The 27,878-nt window shown below is 44.1% G+C and overlaps 1 protein-coding gene across 2 annotated transcripts in view; it reads left to right on the plus strand.

Annotated features, from left to right (window-relative positions):
- Nucleotides 1–1,488: 1,488 nt before the first annotated feature.
- CA4 (carbonic anhydrase 4) overlaps nt 1,489–27,878 on the plus strand; it is a 35,867-nt gene continuing 9,477 nt past the window's right edge. The window contains exons 1-4 of one of the 2 annotated variants that reach the window (XM_061605087.1): nt 1,489–1,829; nt 23,780–23,836; nt 25,949–26,119; nt 27,036–27,205. In XM_061605087.1, coding sequence (XP_061461071.1) covers nt 1,769–1,829; nt 23,780–23,836; nt 25,949–26,119; nt 27,036–27,205 — 459 coding nt within the window. In that variant the 5' untranslated portion in view covers nt 1,489–1,768. The remainder of the gene's footprint in view (nt 1,830–23,779; nt 23,837–25,948; nt 26,120–27,035; nt 27,206–27,878) is intronic. The other variant, XM_061605088.1, reaches the window with a different exon arrangement.

Raw genomic sequence — 27,878 nt, forward strand, 5'->3', positions numbered from 1 at the left:
GTTCCACTGGAACACATAGTTCTTTTCAGGGCCGGCCCTACCATTTGTTCAAGTGAGACAGCTACCGCAGGCAGCAAATATTAGAGGATGGCAGCAGTTTCCTCACACATATATACACACCACTTCCCCCTGATTCCCCTCAGCCAGCAGCTCTGCTAGCCTGCTGCCTTCAAACACAGTATAGTGGAGGATGTTACACCATGGCAGGGTTGAAATAAGATTCAACTGCCACCCTTGCAGTTGGATTCTGTATGTGGAACAGGGGATGCCATCTGTCCCTTTACCTCAGGCAGCAAAAGTTCTTGGGTGGGCCCTGGCCCTTCTATACTTCTTCCTGCCCAGGAGGAATCCAATCGCTAGCCTGGGTAAGCTGGAAGCGGTCCAGGGCCGGAAGGTAACTCATCAAGAAGGCTGGCACCTGCAATTCAAAGGTCCACCACACAGGGGCACTGCACACAGTTCCAGCTGCTCCTGACAGTTGGAAGGAGACAAGCCCTGAGCTTATTATCCTCACCCGCTCAGAGTTCTGTGTAATTCTGCTGCTGCTGCTGCTGCTTTGCATTGAACATGACTGGATGGTCCACCTACATCCATTGCAAAGATACAGTGGAATTGCATGCCTGCTCCGAATCTGAAACAGATTACAAAGAAACAGAGCCTAGGGCACCACATCATAAAGAGACACAGCAGCCACCCTCCTATTAAAAATGGAGGTTCTGCTGTCTCTCTTTGTATTGGACTGATTATACCCAAAGCAGAGATCCAACATATATGAGCAGGCCTCAGTGGAGGCTGAGGGGAACGAGGCAAGCCCATTCAGTGGTTCATGCATAGCTGCAGTGGGCAAGCTCTTCTGTGAATGGGTGCTCTGGATTCAGAGGTTCATTTAATGACTGAACTAATTTATCAGGGTGCACTAGCGGTTCTGTCCTGGTGCATGGGATTGACAGGGCCTGACAGACTCTCAGTCCAGTCTAATTCTTGTGTTTAAGACCAATATCATAGCTCAGGGGAAAGGAGGATGATAGGAGCTTTTGGCTGCGACTCCTGAGAGATTACTCCCAAGAGAAAGCGGCCCTCAGCAGGAAAAAAGGGTTGCCGTGCCGACTCTATCCAGTGCACTGTACTGTCATGGAAAGATGGTGGCCCAAACCGTCTGATACCTAACTTGCTTTGTAACTCAGGTTCTCTCAAACCAACATAGCTGCCTTGCTGTTGGCACCAGAGGTGATGTCTTCACTATTAATCTTACACCAAGACCTTTCTCAGGCTTCTACAGCCGTTTACGATCCATTGTTCCATGGGGCAGGGGGACGGGGACAAGAAGCAACATCTCATCTATAAAAGAGACAAGGAATTACTTGGATGACTGTCAATAGCTGAGCGAAGGAGCGATAATGGAAAATAAGAAAGGGGTGGGGGAGAGAAAAAAGTGAAACTTAACTAATAAGTGACTAGTCAACTGCTCAGTTCTTTTCACAGACTACTCTTCTTCAGGGCCGGAGGAGAATCTTACTCCTTTGATAGCGGCTGCTCAAGGGGTGTGGAGGAAATGAAGAAGTTTGAAAGGAGACGGGATTGTTATTACAGTTTATAGCTGGAGAAATTAAAAAGGGGAGGTGTCTCCATCTTTCTGCTTATGTCCAGGAAAAGTGCTCAGGGTTGCCCTCCTCCTATATAAAAACCCTGAAACAGGTCTGGGATCATGTACACAGCAGGGATCTAAATCGGTGCAACATCTTCTCCCAGCCCATCTGGAAGAGAAATCATGAGATTCTTGTATTTCCTAGTTCTGGTTTCACTTCACTCTCCTGCAGCAGCTTCAGAGGGTGAGTCTTTATCCATTTTCCTCAAGGATGCTAGGCATAGCTCTCTTTTAGCTTACAACCCTGATTTTTGGAAGATCTTTGCAATCTGACCGAATCAATAGCTGCAAAGGCTGGTGGTGGTCATTTTAGCTTGCTTTTTTAAAAATCTGTTGTGCATATTATACTTATATTCTCCTTTTAAATCTGCATGCTTTGAATTCTCTTCGTGAAAAGATGTGAATAGTTACTAAAAAGGCTGAGTCGAACAACAGGGTTTCGTGAATATGATTTTGCAAGGATGTACTTGAAAGAGCGTGGCTTGTCTTTATTTCAATCATCTGTCTGACACATGTGTAACTGTTTTATATTTTCTACAATTGTCTTCTGCTGTGATGATGTGCGTTGCATCAGACCAAGAAAAGAGACTTTGTTTATACTCTCGAATAGATTTCTCCTCGCCAGACCCCCAAATTGCAAATTGATGTCTTTACTTTTGATTACAGTAGATATGGGCAAGGTTTTTCACAGGCTCAGTGGCAGAGCGCTTGCTTTGCATGCAGACAGTCCCAGGTTCAGTCATGGCATCTCTGGTTAAAAAAGAATCAGGTAGCAAATGACTGGAAACATCCTCTGCCCAGGACCCCATAGCGATGCTACCAGTAAGAGCAAGTGATTCTAAGCAAGATAGGTAAATAGTCTGAGGGTGCCTCCAGACTGTCACTATTGTGCGGGACGGGTTCAAGCACATCCTGGAAATTTAGGTTTGTGCAATTAAAGTGGGTGAAGCACTCCATCGCCCAAGTGCAACAAATACACTTTAGAAGAAGAAAAAGGCCTTTTACAGTTCGGAAAGTAACGCGGAAATGCATTGAAAAATGTGGGATGAACAGATGTTTAACGTAAAGACATCTAAGCACCGCGCAAGCAGATGCGGCTGAATGCAGGACAGACGCTCATTGTTGTATCACTGCCCCGCAAACAAAGTGGACCAGATGCTCAATAAAGATTGCATATAGTCTAACCTCCATGTAAGCTTTATGCACACAGCTCAGGATGAGCACTTCATAAAGAGGGTGGCTGGAGGAGCCCCGAACTGGTATATAAGGGTTATTCTGACCTGGTATAAGGCCGTTTCCTGTGTTCCTCAGAATTAAATCAGCTTCCATAGTCTCTCAGGGCTAATTTACGTTCCAGAAAAATGGGTATGTATTTCTATCACACCTATTGGCCTCCCTTAGGGGAGCAAAACTTCTACAATCAAATGGTATCCTATTCATTTCCTTACAGCACCACAAATCATCAACTATTAACTGGGGGGAGGGAGGACAATAAAAAACATCTGAATGGGCCTGGGATGTCTATAATAAAAATGAACAAATCTGGTAAGAATTTAAGAAGGGAGACAAGGGGATAATAAGATAACTGAGAAACGGAGTGCGTGTTTTTTGTAATGCACTAGAAAAGTACAAGATTTCATGTGTCTTTATGCAGAATTAGGTTACGTATAGGTTATGTATGACAGCCAGTGTGGTGTAGTGGTTAAGGTGTTGGGACTATGACCTGGGAGACCAGGGTTCGAATCCCCACACAGCCATGAAGCTCACTGGGTGACCTTGGGCCAGTCACTGCCTCTCAGCCTCAGAGAACGGTAAAGCCCCTCTGAATACCACTTATTATTTATTTATTTATGGTATTTGTATACCGCCCCATAGCCAAAGCTCTCTGGGCAGTTTACAGTAACTAAAAACATTAAAACAAGTATACAAATTTAAAAATGCATCTTTTAAAAACAATTTAAAACACAATTTACAAATTTAAAACAATTTAAAACTTACCATGAAAACCCTATTCATAGGGTCGCCATAAGTCAGAATCGACATGAAGGCAGTCCATTTCCATAGGTTACATATAGCACTGCTTAATTTGATGGTTTACATCCAGAAGCAAGTTCTGATTCTTGTTTTCACTCCCAACCCCGACAGGCTTCCTCTTGTTTTCTTTTATGTAGTCTTATTGGGTTGTATCTAATGCTAGTCATTCTCAGTGGAGACCCATTGAAATTAATGTATGTGATTAACACGGGTTCATTCATCTTAATGGGTCCACTTCTTTTGAGCATAACTAATGTTGAATACAGTCCATTTGCCATTTTGCAGAAATGTAATGATTGATATTAAGTATTTTCCTCCCCATAAAAGAAGCAAACCAACATGGGAAGCTGCATTCTACTGAGTTAGATCATTGGTCCATGTAGCTCAGTACTGTCTACACTGACTGGCAGCAGCTCTCCAGAATTTCAGACAGGGAACATTCCCAGCCCTGCCTGAAGATGCCGGGGATTGAAGTTGGGGTCTTCTGGCCCTTCCTGGAAACTGGAGCCATAACTGTAACTTGGGGTAGTTTAAGAGCTCACATGATCTTAGAGAGCCAGAACACTATATAGAAAATCCTCAGCGATATTAAATGGGAAAGGGTGATATCCAACATTAGTCATACTCAGAGTAAAGGCAAAGGTGTCCCTGCACTTGTAGTGCGAGTCGTTTCCGACTCTTAGGGTGACGTCTTGCGACGTTTACTAGGCAGACCGTATATATGGGGTGGGTTTGCCAGTTCCGTCCCCGGCCTTTCTTTACCCCCCAGCATATGGTGGGTACTCATTTTACCGACCACGGATGGATGGAAGGCTGAGTGGGCAGAGCTTCGGCTGCGTTACCGCCGCTTACCACTCTGCGCCACGGAGGATCAGAGTAGACCCACTGAAATTGGATATCATGCAAAATGAGGAGTTTTTTTCTGTCTCATGCATTCTGCAAACATCTCTACTCACTTACCAGTGTAACAGCTACCAAACCTTTTATGACAGTTAACGTTTTGTCTTAGAAGTCAGGAGACTTCTGAGAACTGAATAACAGCGTGATCCTAGCTGTGTCTACTCAGAAGTAGGGATGGAAGGATCTGACAATTTTGGTTCACTCAGTTTCTCAGTTTTCCAATTTTAAATTTAGCTCTCCACATTTTTTCAGCAATTTACGATTTAAAAAAATCCTCATAAAAATTCTCCAGCATTTTAGTGTGAATTTCTCCTAATATACACATTTTTGTATGCAGTTCTGACTAATGTACACATTTTTGCAAGCAATTTCTCCTAAGATAACACATATTTATGTTATTTTCACTAATATATTCATTTTTATGCACATTTTCTACTAACATTTGCATTTTTAATGTAATGCAGTTTGGCTGGAGAACTGCATTACAAAATTTGGGTAAATGTGAATTTTTAAGGATGGCTGCGTTTTAGTTATATTGTTTTGGAAAGTGCAAATTTGATAATTCAGTTTTAAATGCAAACAAGATTGAATTTCTCCCCCATTCCTACTCAGACGTAAGCCCCATTAAGCCCAACAGAACTTACTCCCAGGGAAGTATGTATATTGCAACCTAAATCAGTCTTCACAGCACAATGTTACGCATGCTTACTCAGAAGTAAGTCCTACTGAATTCAGGCTGGCTAGGTTTCTAGCCTAGGCTTATGTTTACTGGGGTTTTTTAATCCTTATCTTGATATATCAGTATTGTTTAGAAAAATGCAGAAGCACTTGGAGATGGGTGGCTTTTTTGTTTTGCTTTTTTGGATCAGGAAGAATAGCTCCTAAGTAAATATCCTATCTTGTTGTCAATATTAGCCTGGCAGAGATACAAAAGGTTTTTTTCCTCTCTCTCCCAAAAATATTAAACAAAGACCACAGGAAGGCATGGAGTGCTGGTGTGATCAAGCCAAGAGCTGGGGGTGGGGGAAGAGGACATGGGTTCAAATTTCACCTTTGCCTTGCATCGACAGCTGCTTCATATAGGACACATTTCCCATACAAAATGCTCTTGTCTGTGGGAAGACAAGTACAACGCTAAACTTATTGATTGATTTTAATCATACATATTTTGCTTTTAAAAACAAACAAAAATCCCAAGAATTATAATTTAAAAAACAAACAAACCAGGGTTTTAAAAAACCAATTATGTCTCAAAAAGTAAAAGCCTATCAGGATAAATATCCAATAAGATAGCATAAAAACAGAGATATAAATCATGCACAATAGTTATGTATGTGTGTCTCTGTTGTGCACTGCACATTCATTCGGAGGCTGCAGCCTGTCAGTCCCCCAAAATATACAAACCCTGAAACCTCAGAAATCAAAACATCAGAAATATATGTATATATATTTTCCAAACCAACAAATTCAATGTCTGATCATCATTTTACACAGATCCCTTTCCTCAATCTATGCAAAAGCTGCTTTTCAATTAATCGTGAGGTGTAGTAACATTTCTAATGACAGATTCTCATTTCACATCAGATAACAGCTTATCACCAGATCAAAGCAGTATGTTGCGGGGGGGGGAGAAAACTTTGACATTTTTTCCTTCATTTTATAATGCTTCCATCTTTTGTAAGGGCCATTAAAAAAATCAACAGATGAACCTTGCTATTCAAGCATTTGCAATATGAGCAAACATTAACTAGTGAACGTAATGAAAGGTTATTAAAAGCCAGGACAGCTTAGGATGAACTCATAGACTGGGAGAACAGAGAGATTCTGTGTTCGCCTCCAGAATACGCAACCCACAGTGGGAACAATGTGATTTGACACGGGTCACATCCACACCATACATTTAAAGCACATTTAAAGCACATGGCCACCCCAAAAGAATCCTGGGAACTGTTAAGTGTGCTGGGAATTGTAGCTCTGTGAAGGGTAAACTACAATTCCCAGGGGGAGATATCTTTGGGGGAAAATATGTGCTTTAAATGTATGGTGTGGATGTGACCACAGTCTAGGTTTCCTTTCCCACATCTCCAGGTAAAAAGGATCTCAGGTGTGTCATTGCTTGTGTGGCCAAAACTATTACAGCCACATGCAGGTGTCAGCAAGTTTGGGGAAACAGAAAGGTTTTGCAGAAGTTCAACAAAGGGTAGCTCCAACCACTCAGGAAGGACTTCAAATCTAATTATAACTGTAGGTAGTGTAGAAGGGTGATAGCCTAGACACTGTTGGACTCTAACTCCCATCAACCACAGCCAGCAGGACCAATGGTCAGGGGCTGATGTAAGTCAGAGTTCAACAACATTTGTCACACAGAGGAGGGCCAGGATGTCTTCTTGATCATCCCAGACAGCAGGACACAGAATAACAGGCTCAAGTTATAGGAAGCCAGATTTCAGCTGAACATCAGGAAAAACTTCCTAACTGTTGGAGAGGTACAATAGTGGAACCAACGACCTAGGGAGGTGGTGGGCTCTCCAACACTGGAGGCATTCAAGAGGCAGCTGGACAATCACCTGTCGGGTATGCTTTAAGTTGGATTCCTGCACTGAGCAGGGGGTTGGACTGGATGGCCTTACAGGACCCTTCTAATTCTACTATTCTATGATTCTATGAACCCAGCTCTCTCCAGTCCTAATCTTATACTCTAACCACTATGCCATACTTTATCTGTTCCAGAGTTGCTGTTGCAGGGAGTGGGGATGATGGACACCACATACCTGTAACAAAATGTTGCAGCATGGAGTTCATGATTCCATCCACTCCATTCTATTCCTCTCCCAATTTTTCTACCCCCCCCAACAGTCAACCAGCATTCTGTGACCACCACTGGACTGTTTTCCAGTTTCCCCCCACACACAATTTTTTTGTGGGTATATTTCTGCAAACCTTGTTGTCCTCCCCTCCCGAGTCTGCTGATACCTCTCTCTTGTGCAACTTTCGGCTGTACAAGCAGCGATATGCACAGCCTGAACATCAGAAATAGAGGGGACAATAAATTAAAAATGAATGTTCTTTCAGACTCTCCTCATAGGGCTTTGTTTCCAGTCCCCTGATGATCCTCGTTGCCCTCCTCAGAACCTGTTCCAGTTTGTCTGCATCCTCCTGAAAGTGTGGCATTCAGAACTGGATGCAGTTCTCAATTTGAGGCATAATCAGTGCCGAATAGAGGGGAACTAGTACTTCACACAATTTGGAAACTATACTTCTGTTAATGCAGTCTAAAATAGGATTTGCCTTTTTTGCAGCCACATCACACAGTGGGTTCATATTCAGCTTGTGATCAACAACAATCCCAAGATCCTTCTCACATATAGTACTGCTGAGCCAAGTATCCCTCATCTTATAACTATGCATTTGGTTTCTTTTTCCTAGACATAGAACTTTGCAGTTATCCCTATAAATTTCATTCTGTTGTTTGCAGGCCAATACTCCAGCCTATCAAGATCCCTTCAAATTTTGTTTCTGTCCTCCAGGGTATTAGCTATCCCTCCCAATTTTGTATCATCTGCAAATTTGATAAGTGTTCCCTACACCTCATCCAAGTCATTAATAAAAATGTTGAAGAGCGCTGGGCCCAGGACCGAGCCCTGCGGTACACTCCTCGTTACCTCCCCCCAATTTGAGAAGGGACCACTGATAAGCACTTTTTCAGTACAATTCTGTAGCCAGCTGTGGATCCATCTGATAGTTGTTCCAGTCAGCCCGCATTTAGCTAGCTTGCCCGTTAGAATATCATGAGGCACTTTGTCAAAAGCTTTACTGAAGATGAGATATATTATGTCCACAGCATTCTTACAGTCTACCAGGGAGGTTACCCAATAAAAAAATGAGATAAGATCAGTCTAGCAGGATTTGTTCTTGATACATCCACGTTGGCTTCTAGTAATTACTGCATTGTTTTCAAGGTGGTTACAGACTGACCACTTTATAATCTGCTCCAGAATTTTCCCAGTAATTGATGTCAGGCTGACTGGTCTGCAGTTCTCAGGTTCCTATTTTTGCCCTTTTTGAAGATAGGGACAACATTAGTCCTCCTCCAGTCGTCCGCCACTTTACCCATCCTCCACAATTTTGCAAACAGAAGGCAGTTCCAAGAGTTCTTCAGCCAGTTCCTTCAATACTCTAGGATGTCTTTGGCCTGCAGATTTGAACTCATTCAAAGTGATTAGGTGTTCCTTGACCATTTGTCTATCGATCTCAAGATGCAATCCTGCCCCTTCAACTTCACATTTGCCAGGAGGGTCATAGACCCTCTTTTGGGAGAAGACCAAAGTAGTAATTGAGCACTTCTGCCTTTTTTTTGGTCATCTGTTATCATTTTCCCATCCTCATTGAGTAACTGAACCACCATTTGTTTTCTCTGTCTTTTACTATGAATGTACTTGAAGAAAGCTTTTTTGCTTTCAGCATCCCTCGCTAACCTCAGTTCATTCTCAACTTTAGCCTTCCTGACGCCATCCTTGCAATTCAGTGCTTTCTGTACTCTTCCTGTGTGGTCTGGCCCTTCCACTTCCTGTATGTGTTCCTTTTTGTTTTCAGGTCATATCTAAGCTTTTTGTGAAGCCACACTGGTTTATCCTGCTGTCTTCCCCCTTTAGAATGTCCTTTTATAGAAACTCACACCCATCTTGGAATCCTTTTATCGTTAGGGTTGCTTGCCATGGAACCTTACTTATCATTGTTTCAAGTTTATTAAAACCAGCTTTCCTGAAATCCAGGGTACATGTATGACTACAATCAGTTTTTGCTTCCTTTAAAATCAAGGACTCTAGTATAGCATGGTCACTTTGTTCCAGAGTTCCCCGTAACGTCCACTTCATTCACCAAGCCATTTCTTTTGGTTAGAATCAAGTAAAGGATGGCTGATCCTCTAGTTTCTGTAGGAGAAAGTTATCTCCAACACAAGTCCTCTACAGGTGAGTCTGTGGATGCGCTGAACCACTGCCTGACCGCGATAATGGACTGGATGAGAGCTAATAAACTGAGACTCAATCCAGACAAGACCGAGACACTGTTGGTGAATGCCTTCCCTGTTCAGATGGTGGATGTTTACCCTGTTCTAGATGGGGTTACACTCCCCTTGAAGGAACAGGTTCGTAGTCTGGGGGTGCTTTTCGATCCTTCCTTGTCTCTTGAGGCGCAGGTGGCCTCGGTGGCAAGGAATGCGTTCTACCACCTTCGGTTGGTAGCCCAGCTACGCCCCTATCTGGACAGGGATGACCTCGCCTCAGTTGTTCATGCTCTGGTAACTTCTAGGTTGGATTACTGTAATGCGCTCTACGTTGGGCTGCCCCTGAAGACAGTTCGGAAACTTCAGCTAGTGCAAAATGCAGCAGCCAGACTGCTGACAAGGACCAGCCGGTCAGCACATATAACACCTGTTCTGGCCCGTTTGCACTGGCTACCCATCTGTTTCCGAGCCAGATTCAAAGTGCTGGTCATGACCTATAAAGCCTTACACGGTGTGGGACCGCAATATCTTGTGGAACCCCTCTCCCACTATGAACCTACCCGGTCACTTTGCTCAGCAGCTAAGGCCCTCCTCCAGGTACCAACACATCAGGAAGCCCGGAGGACAGTTACACGATCTAGGGCCTTTTCTGTAGTGGCCCCTGAATTGTGGAATAGCCTCCCCGAAGAAATACGCCTGGCGCCTACGCTGCTATCTTTTTGGCGCCAGGTTAAGACCTGGCTATGCTCCCAGGCATTTTAATGTGTTTACTTTTATATTTCTGTGGTTTCTGTTTGTGTTTATTATTGTTCGGCTGTTTTTATTATGATATTTTGTATTTTAATCTTTTTGTACACCGCCCAGAGAGCTATTCGCTATGGGCGGTTTAAAAATGGAACAAATAAATAAATAAAATAAATAAAATAAGTCAGAAATTTCTTGGAGGGGCCGTGTTTGGCAGAATTTGTCTCCCAACAGATATCAGGATAATTGAAATCCCCCATTACTACTACATCATGCCTCCTCGAAACATTGGCAATTTGCTTTTCAAAGGTTACATTCTCATCTTCTCCTTGATTGGGTGGTTGGTAATTCCCCACTCAACATTGGGATTCCCTGTGTGATCTTGGGCCACTACCTCTTAAGGGCTTTACTACCTCTCAAGGTTGTTGTGAGGATAAAACAGAGGGGGTAAAAACCATGCCACCTCAAGCTCTTTGGAATGACGATGATAATGAATGACAACAACGATAACTCAATGTATTCATAAATGGGCCCACTTCATTTAATCCACACTAACATGCAATGGAGACTGGTGGCCCTGATGACAGTGGAGCATTGAATTTGCTCTGGGATTTAGTCATCTTGGACAGCTCCTTGAAAATTCTCACTAAACCCCAGAGCGGATTCACTGCTCCACTGACATCGGAGCCACCAGTCTCCACTGCTGGCAGGAGTGCACTCTGGAAGCCTTCACAGGTGAGCGGGAATTTGGACCTAGTAAGGCCAACACAAGAGCCAGTGTGGTGTATTGGTTAGAGTGTTGAACTACAACCTGGGAGACCAGGGTTCGAATCCCCACGCAGCCATGAAGCTCACTGGGAGACCTTGGGCCAGTCACTGCCTCTCAGCCTCAGAGGGAGGCAATGGTAAACCACCTCTTAATACTGCTTACCATGAAAACCCTATTCATAGGGTTGCCATAAATTGGGATCGACTTGAAGGCAGTCCATTTCCATTTTCAAGGCCAATACATTCTATCCAAACAACTAGAACAGGGGTACCCAAACTGTGGTCTGTGGACCACTGGTGATCTGCAAGCTTCATTTTGGTGGTCCAAATATGTCTGTATAAATGCAATTAAAAATCACACAACATCTAACACAGTGCGTTACAATTGCTATAACAGGCAGAAAAATCATTAAGTGGTCCACCAAGACCTTGAGTAATTGTCAAGTGGTCCATGGGGAAAAACAGTTTGGGAACTGCTGGTCTAGACCATAGTGAGGTGCTGATAATCTTACTCCTTACATCCTGCAGTCTGAAGTGCCTGCCTGGGCACTCTGTCCATGCTCATGTCCCAAACAGCCCCATTGCCTGGGAATGAAAAGAGATTGCAGGACTCGCATCCCCATCCACACACACAGCTAAAGGCCCCAAGTAAAGAAGCTTAGCCCTAAGACTGGCAAAGGGGTTTCTAAAGAGAGAGAGAGAGAGAAAGATCCATATTGCTGTCATACCCACAAGACATTGTCAGTTTAAAGTTCGTCCGGTGTTCTGTCCTACTGAATTTGCATTTTGCTTCTGGTAATTATAGTTAATGAGTGAGCAAAGGTTTCCCTTGCCCCATTCTGTACCAAGCACAGGCTTGACCTTATTCTATACTCTTTCTGTTAACAAGCAGGAGTTTTCCGCAGAAGTGCTCAGCTGGCGCTTGAGGGCAGATCGTTTCACATTCACTTGCATATGTTTTCCCCACTGTCCCTGTTTATCATAGACAGTCCCTGTTTTCCAATTCTTCCCCCCCCCCCCCCGGTAAATCACTGTCCCCGGGGTTTTTTTGCCTGTTGGGAATGCTTTGCGTGCTTTTGCTAGAGCTTTAAGGTTCAACTCCTTCCCTGGGTCTCTGGATGTTCAGTCTCAGAATGGGCAACGGATGCATCTTGCCTCTAAAGCAGAGATACCTACAGTGGTGCCATCATTCTGGCCAAAGTGAATGAGCGGGAGCTGCCCCAAATGCAGCGCTTGTGCCGCCAGGGTAGGACTTTCAGGCAGAAGACAAGGGCCCCACTCAGCAGAATGAGAAGGAAGGCCCCCCAACATGTCAGGGCTGCCTTAGTAGATTTTGAAGAAAGTAACATAATAGACATTACCATCTAAAGACCCCCTGCCAGAACATAAAAGTCTAGACTCTAACATTAGCTAACTGTGCATGTACATGCTCATGAGGAAGCTACCATATAGCTTGCCATGCCACATATTGGCAAAGCTCATCTTTGATCTGCCAACAACAGACTGTAAAGCAATTATGTTTTGCAGGAAGAACAGGGGAGGAACAGCCCTCCCTTGTTGGAAACAGGTACACTGCTTTCAAACATGAAGATTCCTCCATTTAGCTATCATGTGACTAGTAGCTGTTAGTAGACCTCTAGATTTGTTTGCTTCGGGGCAGTTCTGTTCGGGTACTTAACTCAATCTACTGTCCATCAATTTCCTTGAGTGACTTTGGTGGATTCTGGAACTATGGAAGACAGAGAAAAACTGATCTCTCTACCCCATGAATAATTTTTAGAAGCCTCTATCCTCTCTTTTTAGCCTTTGCTTATAAGGAAAGTGTTCCAGCTTCCCTGATCATTTTGGTTCCCCATTTCTGTCCCTTTTCCCACAGTCAGTCCCAGGCAAAAAAAAAAAAGGGGGGGACCTCACAAAGACCATAGCAAGGACAGATAAAGGGTTAGGGTTGATCTGATACGGCAGCAAAAAACCTTCAATGAGAGACCAACAGAGAAAGTTGTTAATTTAGGCCTGCTTGTACAAGAGTGTCAGTGTCAACCAGCTCAGTTTGGACAAAGCCCACGATACAGGGAGGAGAGTTAGTATTTTAAAGCCATGATGGAGGGCCTCATGGGCTTTTAAAAAAATTAAGTTAAAAATACATACAACGAAAGCAACTAGATAGATACATAGACAGATTTTCCATCAATTTACATGGCATAGTGCCAGGTGACAAGTCCCTGCCCTGAGGATCTTACATTCTAAAATGGAAGGGAAAAACACTAGACTAGATAGATCTCTATGTGATGCAGGAAAGCACATCTAAGGACAATCTAAGCACATATTCTTATGGAGACCTTCCACACACAAGATCTTGATGTGATGCAGGAAAGCACATCTAAGCACATATTCTTATGGAGACCTTCCACAGACATAAAAACTTTAAAGCATAATTGAGTCAATTGTCAAAGATGCTTAAGTGCAATCACTGCAATGACCTCACTACATGATGCAGAAGATAGAATCATAGAGTTAAAAGGGGCCTATAAGGCCATCGACTCCAACCCCCTGCTCAAAGCAGGAACCCAAATGAAAGCATGCCCACTTATGCCCAGCATGTTTAACCACCACAGCAAAGAATGCCATAAGACCAGTTGCTTTTGTCACAGTCTGGGACAAGGTGCCTTCAACCAAATGGCTAACAGCCCCCAGGGAGGAACTCACCTTTTGCCCCTATTTTTTATTGTTTTATTTAAAGTTAGCTTGGCTTCCTCCTTTGAGTGAAACCAAAAAAGCCCACACAAGCAGTATCTTACTGTGCCAAAGGCATCCTATTGACTAGAGGCTGTCAAAAGGTAACTCTCTGAACAACTGGAAGGAACGGGATCTCTCTCTCTCTCTCTTACATACACACACACGCACCAGGGAGGTAGTCACCTTTCGCCCACTTACTTTTTTGAGAGCCAGGTTCCAGCAGGGTCCCTACATCTCCAGCTTCCTATGAGCCAATCAGCATGAAAGGGGAGGGTGTTGGCCACTGAGAAGAATCCTAATGAGTGTCAACTGCAAGGAAGCCTTTATTAGTCCCTACTTCAAAAGGCCAAGACAAGTTGCGGAGAGGGAGAATTCTGTAATTGCAGAAGAAGAGACAGTGAATCCTGATGATAGCATCCCATCCACATGATCAAGCAATTTGGTAGCAGTGGGAGAAAACATGTGGACAATGAATCCAGTAATTCAAATATCTCTGATGGTAAGAAAGGACAGACAAATGGTGACAGTGACAGAGAAGCAGAAAGCAGCATTCAAGCCTGGCCAGATTATTCTACAAGGTTAGAAGGTTGCATAATCTTAGAAGGGGGTGTGGTTTTGAGGGGGCATAGCTATATCTATCATGAAGGGATCCTGCACTTCTGAATTTACCACTACACTCCTGATGCACACACACGTTCCCTGCCTCTAGCGTGCACACACTAATGGTGCAATCTTTTATTTCCTATGATTACGGCAACCCTGTGCAGGTAGGTAGGAGGTCAACCAAACAGGGAAAAAGAGTGCGCTTGTAACAACACTGGTAACAATAACTCTGAATCCCTATGCTATCGGGAAGGGCCACAGCTCAGTAGTAGAGCATTTGCTTTGCGTGCAGAAGGTCCCCGATTCAGTCCCTGGCAACATCTTCAGGTAGGGCTGGGAAAGTTTCGGAAAGTGCACATTTGATAAATTCGGCTTTAAATGAGAACTGAATCAAATTTCTGCCCCATGCTTAATCAAGGGACAATCGACAGCGAATTCCCTCTGACTTTTGTTTTGGCCAACCATAGACAAAAGCAATTTCGCTACACTGGTGGCACCGCAGGGTTTGAGTTCGGCCTGAACCTGACAGTGAACCGGATAAGCACAGGAACCATGTACAGGAGTCAGAATGGAATGGAATGTCAGCCACCTGGCCAAGATGCATCCCCATCCTTTCCTCCCCAATTGAAATGGGAAAGCTGTCAGAAAGGGGACAGCACTGGAGATGCAACAGAGTCATTCCAAGGCGTCAGTTTGGCTGCTGCATACCTAAGCAGATATCAAATGACCTCATCTGGGAGGAAAATGTTGGTGTGGGGGGGGGAGGCTATGGGGAGTTTTGCTGGGGAGGGGAGAAGATTCATGCATTCTCATCCAAATGTCCCCTTAGCTCTCACAGATATGTTAATCTTTCCTGGTAAGGAAGGTGCTCAAAATGTCTGATAAACGTTGTGTTTTACCCCCAGACCTTTTCCCCCTACCCCCCAAGCTCTGGGATCTCACGAGAAACACATTGACCAAAACTGTATGAAGCACTTTAAAATCGCCTCACCCACCTCTCTTGCTCTCTCTCTGAATCATAATCTTCAGATTCCCTGTTTTCATTTGAAAAAGAGAGAAGGTTTCTAGCATTTATAGAGCCTGGGATGTGAGGCAAAATGTTCAGGCACTATCCTTCCCATCTTTTTTTCTGAGAAACTAGTCTGTTCCCTCCTTTCCGCGCTTTACTTTGCTCCCCCACCCCAAAAAATTCCTGTAGACACACATCTCTCTCTCTGATGGTGCTATGGTACTTGTTTTATTTCCAATTGCTCTTCCTCAGTCATTAAAACCTGAAATGCAGAGGAAAAGGTTGTGGCACTCAGTGGACAGAAAACTGAATTCTGTACGTGCTCAGAAGTACTTATTCTTTAGGGTGGAGACATGGCACTGTAACAGAGCTGTGTGTCACAGTAAGCTCTGGAAGGGCTGTGGGTGAGGGGTACAGCATCTGCTTTACATGCAGAAGATCCCGGGTTCAATCCCCGGCATCTCCAGGTTGGGCTGGGAATGTCCCCCGTCTGAAACCCTGGAGAGCCACTGCAAGTCAGGGTAGACCACTGTTCTACTTTCGGTCCCCAGATGCCATTGGACTACAGCTCCCGTCATTCTTGGCCATCTGCTAAACTGGCTGGGATTGATGGGAGCTGTAGTCCAACAAACCACAACTCCCATCAAGACCCAAGGTTGAAGAACAGTGGTGCAAACAAATCTGAGCTAGATGTATCTTAGTATAAGGCACCTTCCAATGTTCCCGTAATCTCAGGCTGTCCTAACAGCAACTTGAAGTACTGAGCTGTTCAGAAAGCAAATCACAGATTTTTATTTTTTTGGACAGGGAGCTCAAATAGTCTTTTTCCTCACCCAGCTCCCTGCCAAATCTCCGCTGATAAATGAAACACATGCTGGTGTCTACAATTTAAATAGCATGCATCTTTCCATTGTATTGTGTCATACAGGAACGAAAGGGGTGGAATTTTAAGCTAGGAAACAGGGACCAGAGGGTGGGGAGTGATTGTAACTTGAATCACCAACAAACAGCAGTTGAGGTTACCAGAGTGGTTTGCTTCTGACCATCTGCTCAAGGATCCGTAGGAAGGAAGGAAAGAAAGAAAGGGGAAAAGCCCCAGAGGACCAGGGTACCTGTGAGGATGAACGTGGCAGGGATTTGACAGATTTATATAATAGCTTGTGGGGACATCTTTACCCGAAGGACCCCAATATGCTACATGAGGCCTAGGGATGGGCAAGCCTCCCCAATGAACACTTCCAAAACCAACGACCAAACCACAGTCTCTCTGTCCTGTTTGAAATCCAACATTCTCCAATTTTCATAACGTGGTTCTCCATCCAAACCTGGTGGCAATCGTTGTGAAAATGATGAGGTACAAAAACCAACATTAGGGAAAATATGGCTTGCAAATGTACAACTATGAGGCAAAATTATGTACAAACATGAATACATTGGAATCCATATGCATTTTCATGCAGTTACTCCCCCCCCCCCAAAAAAAACAATTCCCAACTTGATGTAGAAATGGGCTGAACTGCCCTTCAGGGTGAAAAGAATGAGAAATAAAGAAAAAAATGAAATGGACAGATTCACCCATCTCTGCTGAGGTCAAACGGTACAAATCTACACCAGCGTATCTACTCCTGGAGTACCACTGTCTGTCTTGTGTCCTCTTCAGACGCTGCTGCTGAGGAGAACTGTAGCTGTGGCAGAGCGTTTGCCTGGCATGCAGAAGGTCCCAGGTTCAATCCCCGGCGTCTCCAGGTCATCTCTGCCTGAAACCCTAGAGAGCTGCTGCCAGCCAGTGTTGACAATATTGAGCCAGATGAACAAATGGTTTGACTCAGTATATGGCAGTTTGCTATGTTCCTAATAAAAACACAATTTTAAAATGCAGTATCATAAAATAACAGATTGCAGCATAAACGAGAACTTTCTTGGCCAGCCCACAAAAGTGTTCAGCAGGCAATTCAGGATAGACAGACAGACACACACCGTGTCAAAATTAATCCACAAAACTCAGTGCCAAAAGATGTGGTGATAGCCAGGCGCTTAGAAGCTTTTAAAAGGGGAGTAAACAAATTCCTGGAGGATGTTTAATAACTAGTCATAATGGCTATAAGCAGCAGCACCTAGTTCCCACTGTGATGAACTAGAGGGCTCAAGAAAGCCGAAAAGTAGGACGCAGAGGTAACATCCCTTTCTTATTGCAGCTCCCCAGCAACAGGCACTCAGATATACTATCTCTGAACTTGGAGGTTGCACATAGCCATCATGGCTTGCACCCACTGACAACCTTCTTCTCCATGAATTGACCTAATCTCTTTTGGCCAGAGGCCTAAGGATCGGTGCTGGATCACTGGACATTTTCCCTACACTGTTCTTCCCAGCAGGCTCCTGATGCAACCACCGTCTCAAGTCTGCACTTGACAGCCCATTGTTAGCGTTTTCATGCTGAGCCATTTGGCACGGACACACACCTGGGGGAGGAGGCATGGCTGTTTCCTCGCATTGTCTGAGGAGAACAGACAGGGCAAAACTGGAACAACAGAGTAACTCCCACCATGAATGAGACCTGAGAAAGGGCAGATTTGTGCGTGGGGATTTGTCGGTTTTTCATTTGTGCTTCCAGCTCTGTGACCTCAGGATGGCTCTGAGTAAGGATGGACAAATCGATCAATTTCAGTTCCTGCATCTGTTTTGGGGAGGTGGGGAGTCCTCAGAAAAAGCTATCAGCATCTTAGTGCATAAGATACAACTTTTTGCACTTGGTTTTGCCTAATATACAGTTTTGTAAGCAATTTCCCATAATATATTGCATTTTTCCATGCTATTTCCCCCTAACATGCACACTTTCCCCAAATATACACATTTTTATATGCAGTGTTTGGATGGAGTACTGCATAGCAAAATTCAGGGAAGTGCAGATTTCAAAGGATAGCTGTGTTCCAGTTGGCATATTGTTTTGGGAGGTTTGAATTAGATAGGTTCACATTAAATAGTGAGAGCCAGTGTGGCGTAGTGGTTAGAGTGTTGGACTACGACCTGGGAGACCAGGGTTCGAATCCCCACATAGCCATGAAGCTCACTGGGTGACCTTGGGCCAGCCACTGCCTCTCAGCCTCAGAGGGAGGCAATGGTAAACCCCCTCTTAGTACCACTTACCATGAAAACTCTATTCATGGGGTCGCCATAAGTCAGAATTGACTTGAAGGCAATCCATTTCCATTAAATAGTGAATTTCTCCCCCATTCCTAGCTCTGACTACCTGCCTTGAGAAGCCTCAGTTTTTTCATTGTGGTCTACAACCAAAGAATCAGCATTATTTTAAAAATCGCAGACATCAGCTCTAAAATTTGGGAAAGAGAGTTAGGCTTATTAGGCACGGATTATGAGCATCACTGTTACATGAACCCTAATCAGCTACTAAATTAATGTTGTAGAAAAATGGACTTTGATTTGCTTTGGCCGAAGACTTTATCTTTGCTTCTAAGTTTTTCCTGATCAAATTCGCAGCACTTGCCATTCAACTGTGTTTAGCTTGGCCCTTAATTAACAAGGTGGTCTGCAAAGACTATGAGCTCATTTCAGCTCAGACATTCAAAACAAAATCCTGGACTCAGAATTCTTTCCTTCTAAGGTTTTTGCCTTTTGCACCCACTCCGGGGTTCTAGTAAAAAATAAAGTAGATTCCGAAGACCTGAAGTCTCCTAACCTCTGGTCTAGCCTAGTTATAGAATCATAAAGTTGGAAGTACAGACAGGGGAGAAAATTTGATTCAGTTCACATTTAAAGGTGAACTGTCCAAATTCACACCAAAACATGAACCGAAACACAGCTATCCTTTGAAATCTGCAATTCTCCAAATTTTGCAATGCCAAGTATTGTGTACAGCATACATTTGTGAAAAGAACATAGAAAAATGCATTGTATCAGGGAAAATTGGTTTGCAAAACTGTTGCATATTAGGCAAAACTGCATACCAAAATGTTTATATCAGGTGAAAATTGCAGCAAAATGCTTCTTCAAAAAATAAATTGCAAACTAATGTAGAAATGTGGAGAATTGAACTAAAGATAGGGAAAAAAATGAGAAACTGAGAGAAACCGAAATTGACAGATTGACCCATCCTTAGAGGTCCTCCAGTCCAGCCCCTTGCTCAATGCAGGATTAGAATGTTTCAGCACCTTGGACAGGACCTTGAAAGTTCGGACTAAAACCCAGAGCAGATTACACTGCCCTACTGACATGGAGCCACCATCTGTCACTGGAGGTACACTTGCTCTGAACCTCATCATAACTAATAGTCATGGCTCCATCAATTCTCTATTTATTTGTCCAACTCCCTCCCCCTTTGGAAAGAAATTATCTTTATAATAGTTTTCATCAAAATGATAACTAATCTTTGAAGGGCTATCACAGGGATGATGAACTTTGTTCTTTGTTGCTCCACAGCTTAGGGCTGGAACCAACAGGTTCAAATGATGAGAAAGGGGATTTCTGCTAGCCATTAGGAAGAACTGCCTAATGGGAAGAGCAGTTTGTTAGTGCAATACAGACCGTCTTGGAAGGTGGCATGCTTTCCTTCACTAAAGATTTTTAAGCAGAGGGTAGAAGACCACGTAGCAGGGATGCTGGAGCAACGGATTCCCTGCATCAGCAAGGGGTTGCACTAGGTGACCTTTGAGGTACCTTCCAACACTAAAATAAATAGGGGAAAAATAATAAATACTAACTGGAACCCAACTGCTCAGTCATCAGCCTGCCTCACTGTGCGGAACTGATTCACAAAATAGTTAAAATAGTCAACTCAATAGAGAAATCGATGTAAAAGCCATCACCACATCTTGGGGTGTGAATTCCATAAGAAGTTAACCACGCACTGTCTGAAGAATTGCTTCCTTCTCTCTGTCCTGAATCTACTGCCCGTCCGTTTCTCTGTACAATCCTGAGTTTCAGTATTGGGGGAGGGAACATGCCCCCATTTGCAATGCATTTTGCTACTGCTGGTTCAGTGGCAGGATGTCACCTCTTCAGTCTAGCACAACCTGGCTCCTCTATCTACATCCACTTCCTTGTAAAGGTGGATGCCTGCGCTGGATTAAGCTGGGGATGTAGGAACTGCTGATCCAGCAACCCTCTTAGGGTGACCAAAGAAGATACAGTGACACAAAAGGTGTGGCAAGTTTCGTAACCAGCATTTGTAGCGAGCGGTTGAACACTGGCTCAGCTGCCAGTTTTGTCTCTGGCGTGCCTCAGTTGACAGTCGGATGGGCCGTCCACCTTTTCATATCTTCTTTTAAGTGGCAGGCATACATATATTTGTATCCATGTTTACCCTTGACTGGCACCTGTCAGTTTTGCTTCTCTCAATTTCTCATTTTTAAATTCCAACCTTAAATTCAGTTCTCCACATTTCTGCAGCAATTGGCAATACTTTAAAAAAAGAATCCTCATGAAAATTCTTCAGCATCTTAGCGCGAATTTATTTATTTATTATTTGATTTATATCCCGCCCTTCCTCCCAGCAGGAGCCCAGGAATTTCTCCTAATAAACGCATTTGTATGCAATTTTGATTAACATACACATTTTGCAAGCTATTTCTCCTAATATAATGTATTTTTGTATGTTATTTTCACCAATGCATGCATTTATATGTACCCTTTACCCTAACATAAGAATTTTTGTAAACATTGTTTAGTCAGAGAACTGCATTGCAAGAGCTGCATAAGTGCATATTTTGAAAGATGGCTGTGTTTTATTTCTGATGTTGTTTTGGAAAGTGTGAATTCAATTCAAATTCAAATGCAAACTGAACTGAATTTCTCCCATCCCTACACCTTAACCTTAAAAAAAAAACCACACACACAAAAAGTTTTACAGGAGGAGAACGTCAGGTCTAACCACCTTTGCATAATTCCACCGTGCTGAAAACCTGGCAGAAAGTTTAGGACATGAAAAAATAAGGCTAGGTCTGATGTAGTCAAAAACTGCTAGAGGGCATCATGTTGGCAAGACAGCCCTGGGAGCTGAATTAGTTGGAGGTGCAGCTCAGCCCTTAGAGGGGGGGGGAAAGCAGGGAGAAGAGGGTTCTCCTCAGAAAAATCCCCCCCCCCAAAAAAAACTTCTTAGCCTCCAGCATGCAGGCGCTCACAACAGCCACTTGGATTCTGCAGTTTTAAACAGAATCTCATTTTCATCCCCTCCAATTTCAGGCCGACTCAAACGCTGACACTGCAGAAACAAGACACCTCAGGAAGGCTTATCTCACTGAATTACTGAGTGAGATCAAAATTCTGCTGATTAGAGAAGTGTCCTTTTGCTGCCTTGGCAATCTCAGGCCACCTTTAAAAGACCTCTCAGTTGCACGGGAAACACCCTGTCTTTGCTGGGACAATGCAAGGCCTGGGTTCAAGGTGGAAGCACTGCATGGTTCAGTTCCCCAACATGACTTGAGGTTGTTGTTGTTTTCATTTTAATATGACGGTCTCCACTTAAAGAATTACTTTTTTGAATATTTGTCACAATTCAGATTCATTTATGACATTTGCATCCCACTATTTCTCCAAAGAACCCAAGGCAATGTACATAATTCTCCCTGCAATTTTCATCCCACAACAACCCTGTGAGGTAGGTTAGACTGGGAGAGAGGATGACAGGCCCAAGATCGCACAGTGAGCTTCAGGGATAAGTGGTGATTTGAACCATTTTGTGCTCACAACACCCCTGCAAGGTAGGTTAGGCACAGAGAGAACGACAAGCCCAAGTAACTCGGTGAGCTCCATGTCTCAGCAGGGACTTGAACCCGAGTCTTCCTTATCTGACACTCTACCCATGACATCACACACAACAGTAATGGTTGGTTTGTCTCCCAGCAGCCACTCTGAAAGCTCTTACTATTCACGGTTCTCCCAGTTCAAGATTTATTTTCGGGTTTTTGGAAGATCATCCTAGAAAAAAGATCCTCCTTTATAGCTGTGAGTGTAGCAGTAGGTTTAAAAAAGAGCAAGGGGTAACTTAATGAAGCGAGCCACTATTTATTTAAGGAAGGTGGTTATTGCTCTTTAAAGAAAGTATTTAAGGAAGCACCATTTATTACCCACCTGCAGTGGCGTAGTTGTTCAGGGACTCAGGGGGTCTTAGATCCCTTACTTTTTTGGGAGCAGGGTCCCACCAGGGTGCCTACGACTCCAGTGTCCTATGAGCCAATCAGCAAGAAAGGAGAGTGGGTTAGCCACTGAGAAGAGTCTTCCAACATGCTACTTGCCTTTCCTGCTGATTTGGAGCCAGTCAGAGTGAAAGGAAGTGAGTCAGCCACTGAGAAGACTCTTCTCAGCAGCTAACACTCTCCCCTTTCATGCTTTTTGGCTCCTAGGGATGCCTGCATTAACAAGGATCTCATTCTCAGGAAAAAAATGGAAGAGGGCGTGGCTGTGACTATCATGAAGGGACCCTGCACTTCCGAATTTGCCACTACACTACTGCCCACCTGTAATAAAGAACCATGTAAAAGAAACATGAGGACAGGAAGATGCCTTACCCTGAGTCAGACCACTGGTCCACCTAGCTTAGTATTGTCTACACTGACTGGCAGTGGGTCTCCAGGGTTTCAGACAAGGGAACACTCCCAGTCCTAGTTACAGCCCTTCCCAAAAGCTGTGCATTCTCTCTGTTTCCGATGTTTAGGAGGTGAGTGCCACTGCTTGTTACCAAAATGGCACTACCCACCCAGGCACTACCCACTTCAGGAAACAATAAGGTTTGCAGAAGTACAAAAGAGCTTTAAGGAAAGGGTGTGTGAAAACCAGCCCAAGGAGGACTGAGCATGCTAGTGGCCATGGGACGCTGGCTGTTCGTTGTGGGGGTGGGATAGAAAACCAGCCTGTGGGGACGGGGAATAGCATTGTGGAAGAGGGCACGCGTGGCTGAACAGGAGCACCCCACCTGCCACCTTTTGTTGCAGGTCCCACTTGTCTGAAAATGGGTCCTATATTTCGGATGCTGAAATATCACAGAGCTGCTTCAGGCTTCGCAAAAAGTGTTCGACTAGAAAGTTTTTTGGTTTATGAGCTGCTGTTTCTATGAATGTCCCCACTTTGTGCTGTGACATAAGATCTTGACCAAGAAATTATCTTTTTTTCAGAAATGCAAGATTTCTGCTCCCATTTTAATTACAATTCTTCTCCTTCGTTTCTATTCATTATGTATCGCAATTGTTAGAAACAATGTTAAAAAGTATTGACACCTACCCCCCCCCCAAGAGAAACAGTTGTCTAAGGGATCTCTCAATCTCTCTTACAGAAGAAGAGTTAATTTGTTATTATTTGATTTATATCCCGCCCTTCCTCCCAGCAGGAGTCCAGAGCTGGTGCTATCTGTCACAACAGTGTCAAGACCAAGGCTGTCAAGGTAACTCAACACAAATCTCTCAAAGGGCTTTTAAGGGTGCTTAAATCAGTGTTGGATCGGGGCCAAGGTGACCGTTCCCATGAGCACATTCCTGGGGACAGGCCAAGATTGCTGTTGTAGGAATCAACAGAGTTTGGAAAAGTTACTTTTTTGAACTACAACTCCCATCAGCCCCAGCCAGCTGTAGTTCAAAAAAGTAACTTTTCCAAGCTCTAGGAATCAAAGTGTACTAGGGGTGGTTGCCTGGAGGATAGCAGTTCCTGGGAACACCGGCTAAGGGACAGAAACCTAAAGTAGCCACTATTTTGTTACCACCATAAGAGGCATACAATTCAGAAAAAAAGCCTCATTTGCTCTATGCTCCAACTTCATTATTATTGTATTTATTTATTGCATTTATACTCCGCCTTTCTTTCACCATGGAACCCAAGGCAGCATACGTGTTCCCAGGCGGTCTTCCATCCAGGCACTGACCAAACACAAACCTGCTTAGCTTCAGCAAGGTGGTGGCCTCATGTGCTTTCAGACCATACCCTGGGAAAACTTTCCGTGCACATCACTGATAAGGTCTGGGCAGTAGCCCAGATATCTATCCCTTCTGCTGCCTGCCACCTGGTAAACTTTGGGTGGGCTCAATGGGAGGCACTGGAAGGGCACATTGCTCAGGGTCCCATCAAACCCAGGACTAGGTCTGCACAACATCATGATCAATACCAGGAAGGGAGGGGGAAAGCACTCTGGAGAGGGGAAGAGCATGGCTTATTATTATTATTGTTGGATTGCTGTATCCAAAGGAGTTCTACTTAAGAATAGACCTATTAGAATTAGTGGGCCTATGTTAGCCATTTCCATTCATTTAAATGTATTCAAGTATGCCTAACTAATCTTGGATACAACCCATCTTTGCCAACGTTATTACTACTCCTTACCTAATTTTCAAAGATACTCAAGGTGGCTTACAATTCACAATATAACAACATCACAGCATGTTAACAAACCACCCACATTCACATCGAAGCCACACCTCCAAAAAAATCCAAAACAGCCACTGAAACTAAGATGAGCCATCAAAAAGAGGATGATTGTGCTAAAGCCTTTTTGAAGCAACCAGGTTTTTAAACCAGCTACCTAAAACAATAGTGATGGTAGACCCCAGCCTTCCCCCAAGCTGGTGCCCTCCAGATGTTGTTGGACTATATTTCCATAAGCCTCAGCCAGCATGGCTAGTGGTCAGGGATTATGGGAATTGTAGTCCAGAGAATTTGGAGGGCACTGTAGTGGTTAGAGCAGCCTTTCCCAACCAGTATGCCTCCAGATGTTGTTGGACTACAACTCCCACCTTACTGACCATTGGCAATGCTAGCTGAGGCTGATGGGAATAATAATAATAATAATAAATAATAAAATTTTATTTCTAGGCCGCCTATCTGGCCGAATTAACGGCCACTCTAGGCGGCGTACATAGACTAAAATATAACATATAATACAAAACAAAACCCCAGTAGTCTATAGACATCCCGAGCAGCAGGTTCACGCACACATACACACACACGGTCTCTGGCCCCTTCAGCAGTTGCTGCTTTTGTAGCTGGAGAGAGACAGGGCCCCGTCCTTCCGGGCCAGGTGGAAATCAGCCAGAAATGCAGGGAGCAGGTCTTGCAGAAACTCACACAGGTAGATGTGTGAACTGTGGTCCAACAACATCTGGAGGCACACTGGTTGGGAAAGGCTGGGTTACAGTGTTGGACTACGACCCAGAAGACCAGGGTTCGAATCCCCACATAGCCATGAAGCTCACTGTGTGACCTTGGGCCAGTTATTGCCTCTTAGCCTCAGAGGAAGGCAATGGTAAGCCACCTCTGAATACCACTTACTATGAAAACTCTATTCATAGGGTTGCCATAAGTCAGAACCGACTTGAAGGCAGTCCATTTCCATTTAAGTTGGGGAAGGCTGGTGTCTGTGTTCCTGAACCTGGCTAACAATTTACAAAGCATGGTTTGCCGGGAGACAGTGTTCTGCTGGTCCCAATTATTTCAACAGCGCAACCTTTCCCTTCTTTTTCTTTTTCCTTTTCGCTAAAATAGTCTTCTTTTCCCATCCTTCCGACAGAACCCCGTCAGTGGGAACATTTGTTTGATAACTGTGGAAAAAGTCAACAATCCCCAATCAACATCCTCACCAGCAAAGCAACATACAAGTCGGACCTCAAGCCGTTCAAGTTCGAAAAGTATGATACCGAGCAAGATAAGAAATGGACCGTACGAAACAACGGCCATACAGGTGAGATGAAAAAAGAATCTTCATCTCTCTCATCATATAAGATTTAACCTACTGATTTGTGCATTACAGGATTAGCCAGTGTGGGGCTCTCCAGATGTCAGGGGTCTCCTCCTCCCATCAGTCACAGCCAGGATGGCCAATGGCCAGGGATGATGGGATCTGGAGTCCAACAACATCTCGAGGACCACAGGTTAACCTCTTCTGTGTTTAGGTGATATGTGTGGTCTTGGTGGCAGCCATGGTCTCAATGGAGGCATTCCCTCTTCTGTAGAGATGGAAGGATTGGTCCATTTTGGTTTCCCTCAGTTTCTCATTTTTCCAATCTTCAGTTTTCCACATCAGTTTCAGTTTTCTCTTAAGTCCTCAAGGAAATCCATCAGCATTTTAGTGTGAATTTCTCCTACTGTGCACATATTTCTCCTAATAGATTTGTGTACTGTTTTTGGAAAGAGTGAATATGGTTGGTTCGTCTTTAAATGCAACGTGGACCACAATTTTCATCAGATGATGCTTGGCATTTGCACTTTTTAGAAGTCTTTGTATTAAAAGCCATAACTTTTTTTTAAAAAATGTGCTTCCTGGTTATTTGGAGCCACCTTTTAAAATCAATGAACAGTGCAATCCAATACATATCTGTTCAGAATAACTGTTTACATTATAAGCAGCTAATTGTCAGGGCCTGCAAAGTGCTGTTCATGGGGCTTTGCCACCATGTCTTTACCTACCCCACATATGATGTCAGGTCAGGTGTAGGGCAGCTAGGTGTGGCTCAACCTTGCAGGCCAAATGGGGAAGCCTGGTGGGCTTAATCAGGTCAATGCAGCTAAGGTTCCCCTCAACCAGGGTTTATAATGATAAAATATTTTTTGAAAGAAATAGATGAACTGACCAGACACTCCTGTTTTGCCTCCCTCAGTCCAAGTGGATCTTGATGGATCAGCAAAGATTGAATCAGGGGGCCTCCTGGGTAAATACAAAGCGATGCAATTTCACTTCCATTGGGGCTACAACGAGGGCCGGGGGGAACGTTCCAAGGCGAGCCCTGGATCGGAGCACAGCATTGACGGGGAGAGATATGCTATGGAGGTAAGAGGCACACAGGGATTTGTAGTGTGATCAGAGAACTCTTGACCCAGGGGCCCTGATCCATAGCTCCACAGGCACCCACCCACAAGGCTTTCCTTGTTCACTTCCAACATAGGGATTGCTCTGTACAGATGTGTCGGATGCACACTCGGCAACACTGACAGACCTCCTACTTACACAGAGTGTCCATTGATTGTATGGGAAAACAGACACATGCCGATAAACGTCAGCACACTGTTAACGTGTTGGAGAAGCTCCAATCCTGAATTTGAAAACTGAATGTCGCAGGGTGTGGGAATTAGTTGTAATGGGCAATCTTGCAACCTGTGTATGAGTGACTAGGGTGAGTGGGAGAAGCAGACCCCCCAAATGGAAAGGCAGACCCCCCAAATGGAAGGGCTTGATTAGTAATTGATCTCCTCCTATTAACTTTTGTAAACGTAGAGTGAGATCTACATTTACAAAAGCTCTGATTAGACCCAATGAAATTAATGGATATGGCAAACATTGGTCCATTAATTTCGGGGTATCTATCTAGGGAAAGGCCATAGCTCAGTGGCAGAGCATCTGCCTTGAGTGCAGAAGGCCCCAAGGTCAATCTCTGGCAACTGCAGGTAGGGCTGGGAGACACCCGTCTGAAATGAGCTGCTGCCAGTCAGTGTTGACCGTACTG

The sequence above is a fragment of the Rhineura floridana genome, chromosome 21 (genome assembly GCF_030035675.1).
Source record: "Rhineura floridana isolate rRhiFlo1 chromosome 21, rRhiFlo1.hap2, whole genome shotgun sequence".
NCBI lineage: Eukaryota > Metazoa > Chordata > Lepidosauria > Squamata > Rhineuridae > Rhineura > Rhineura floridana.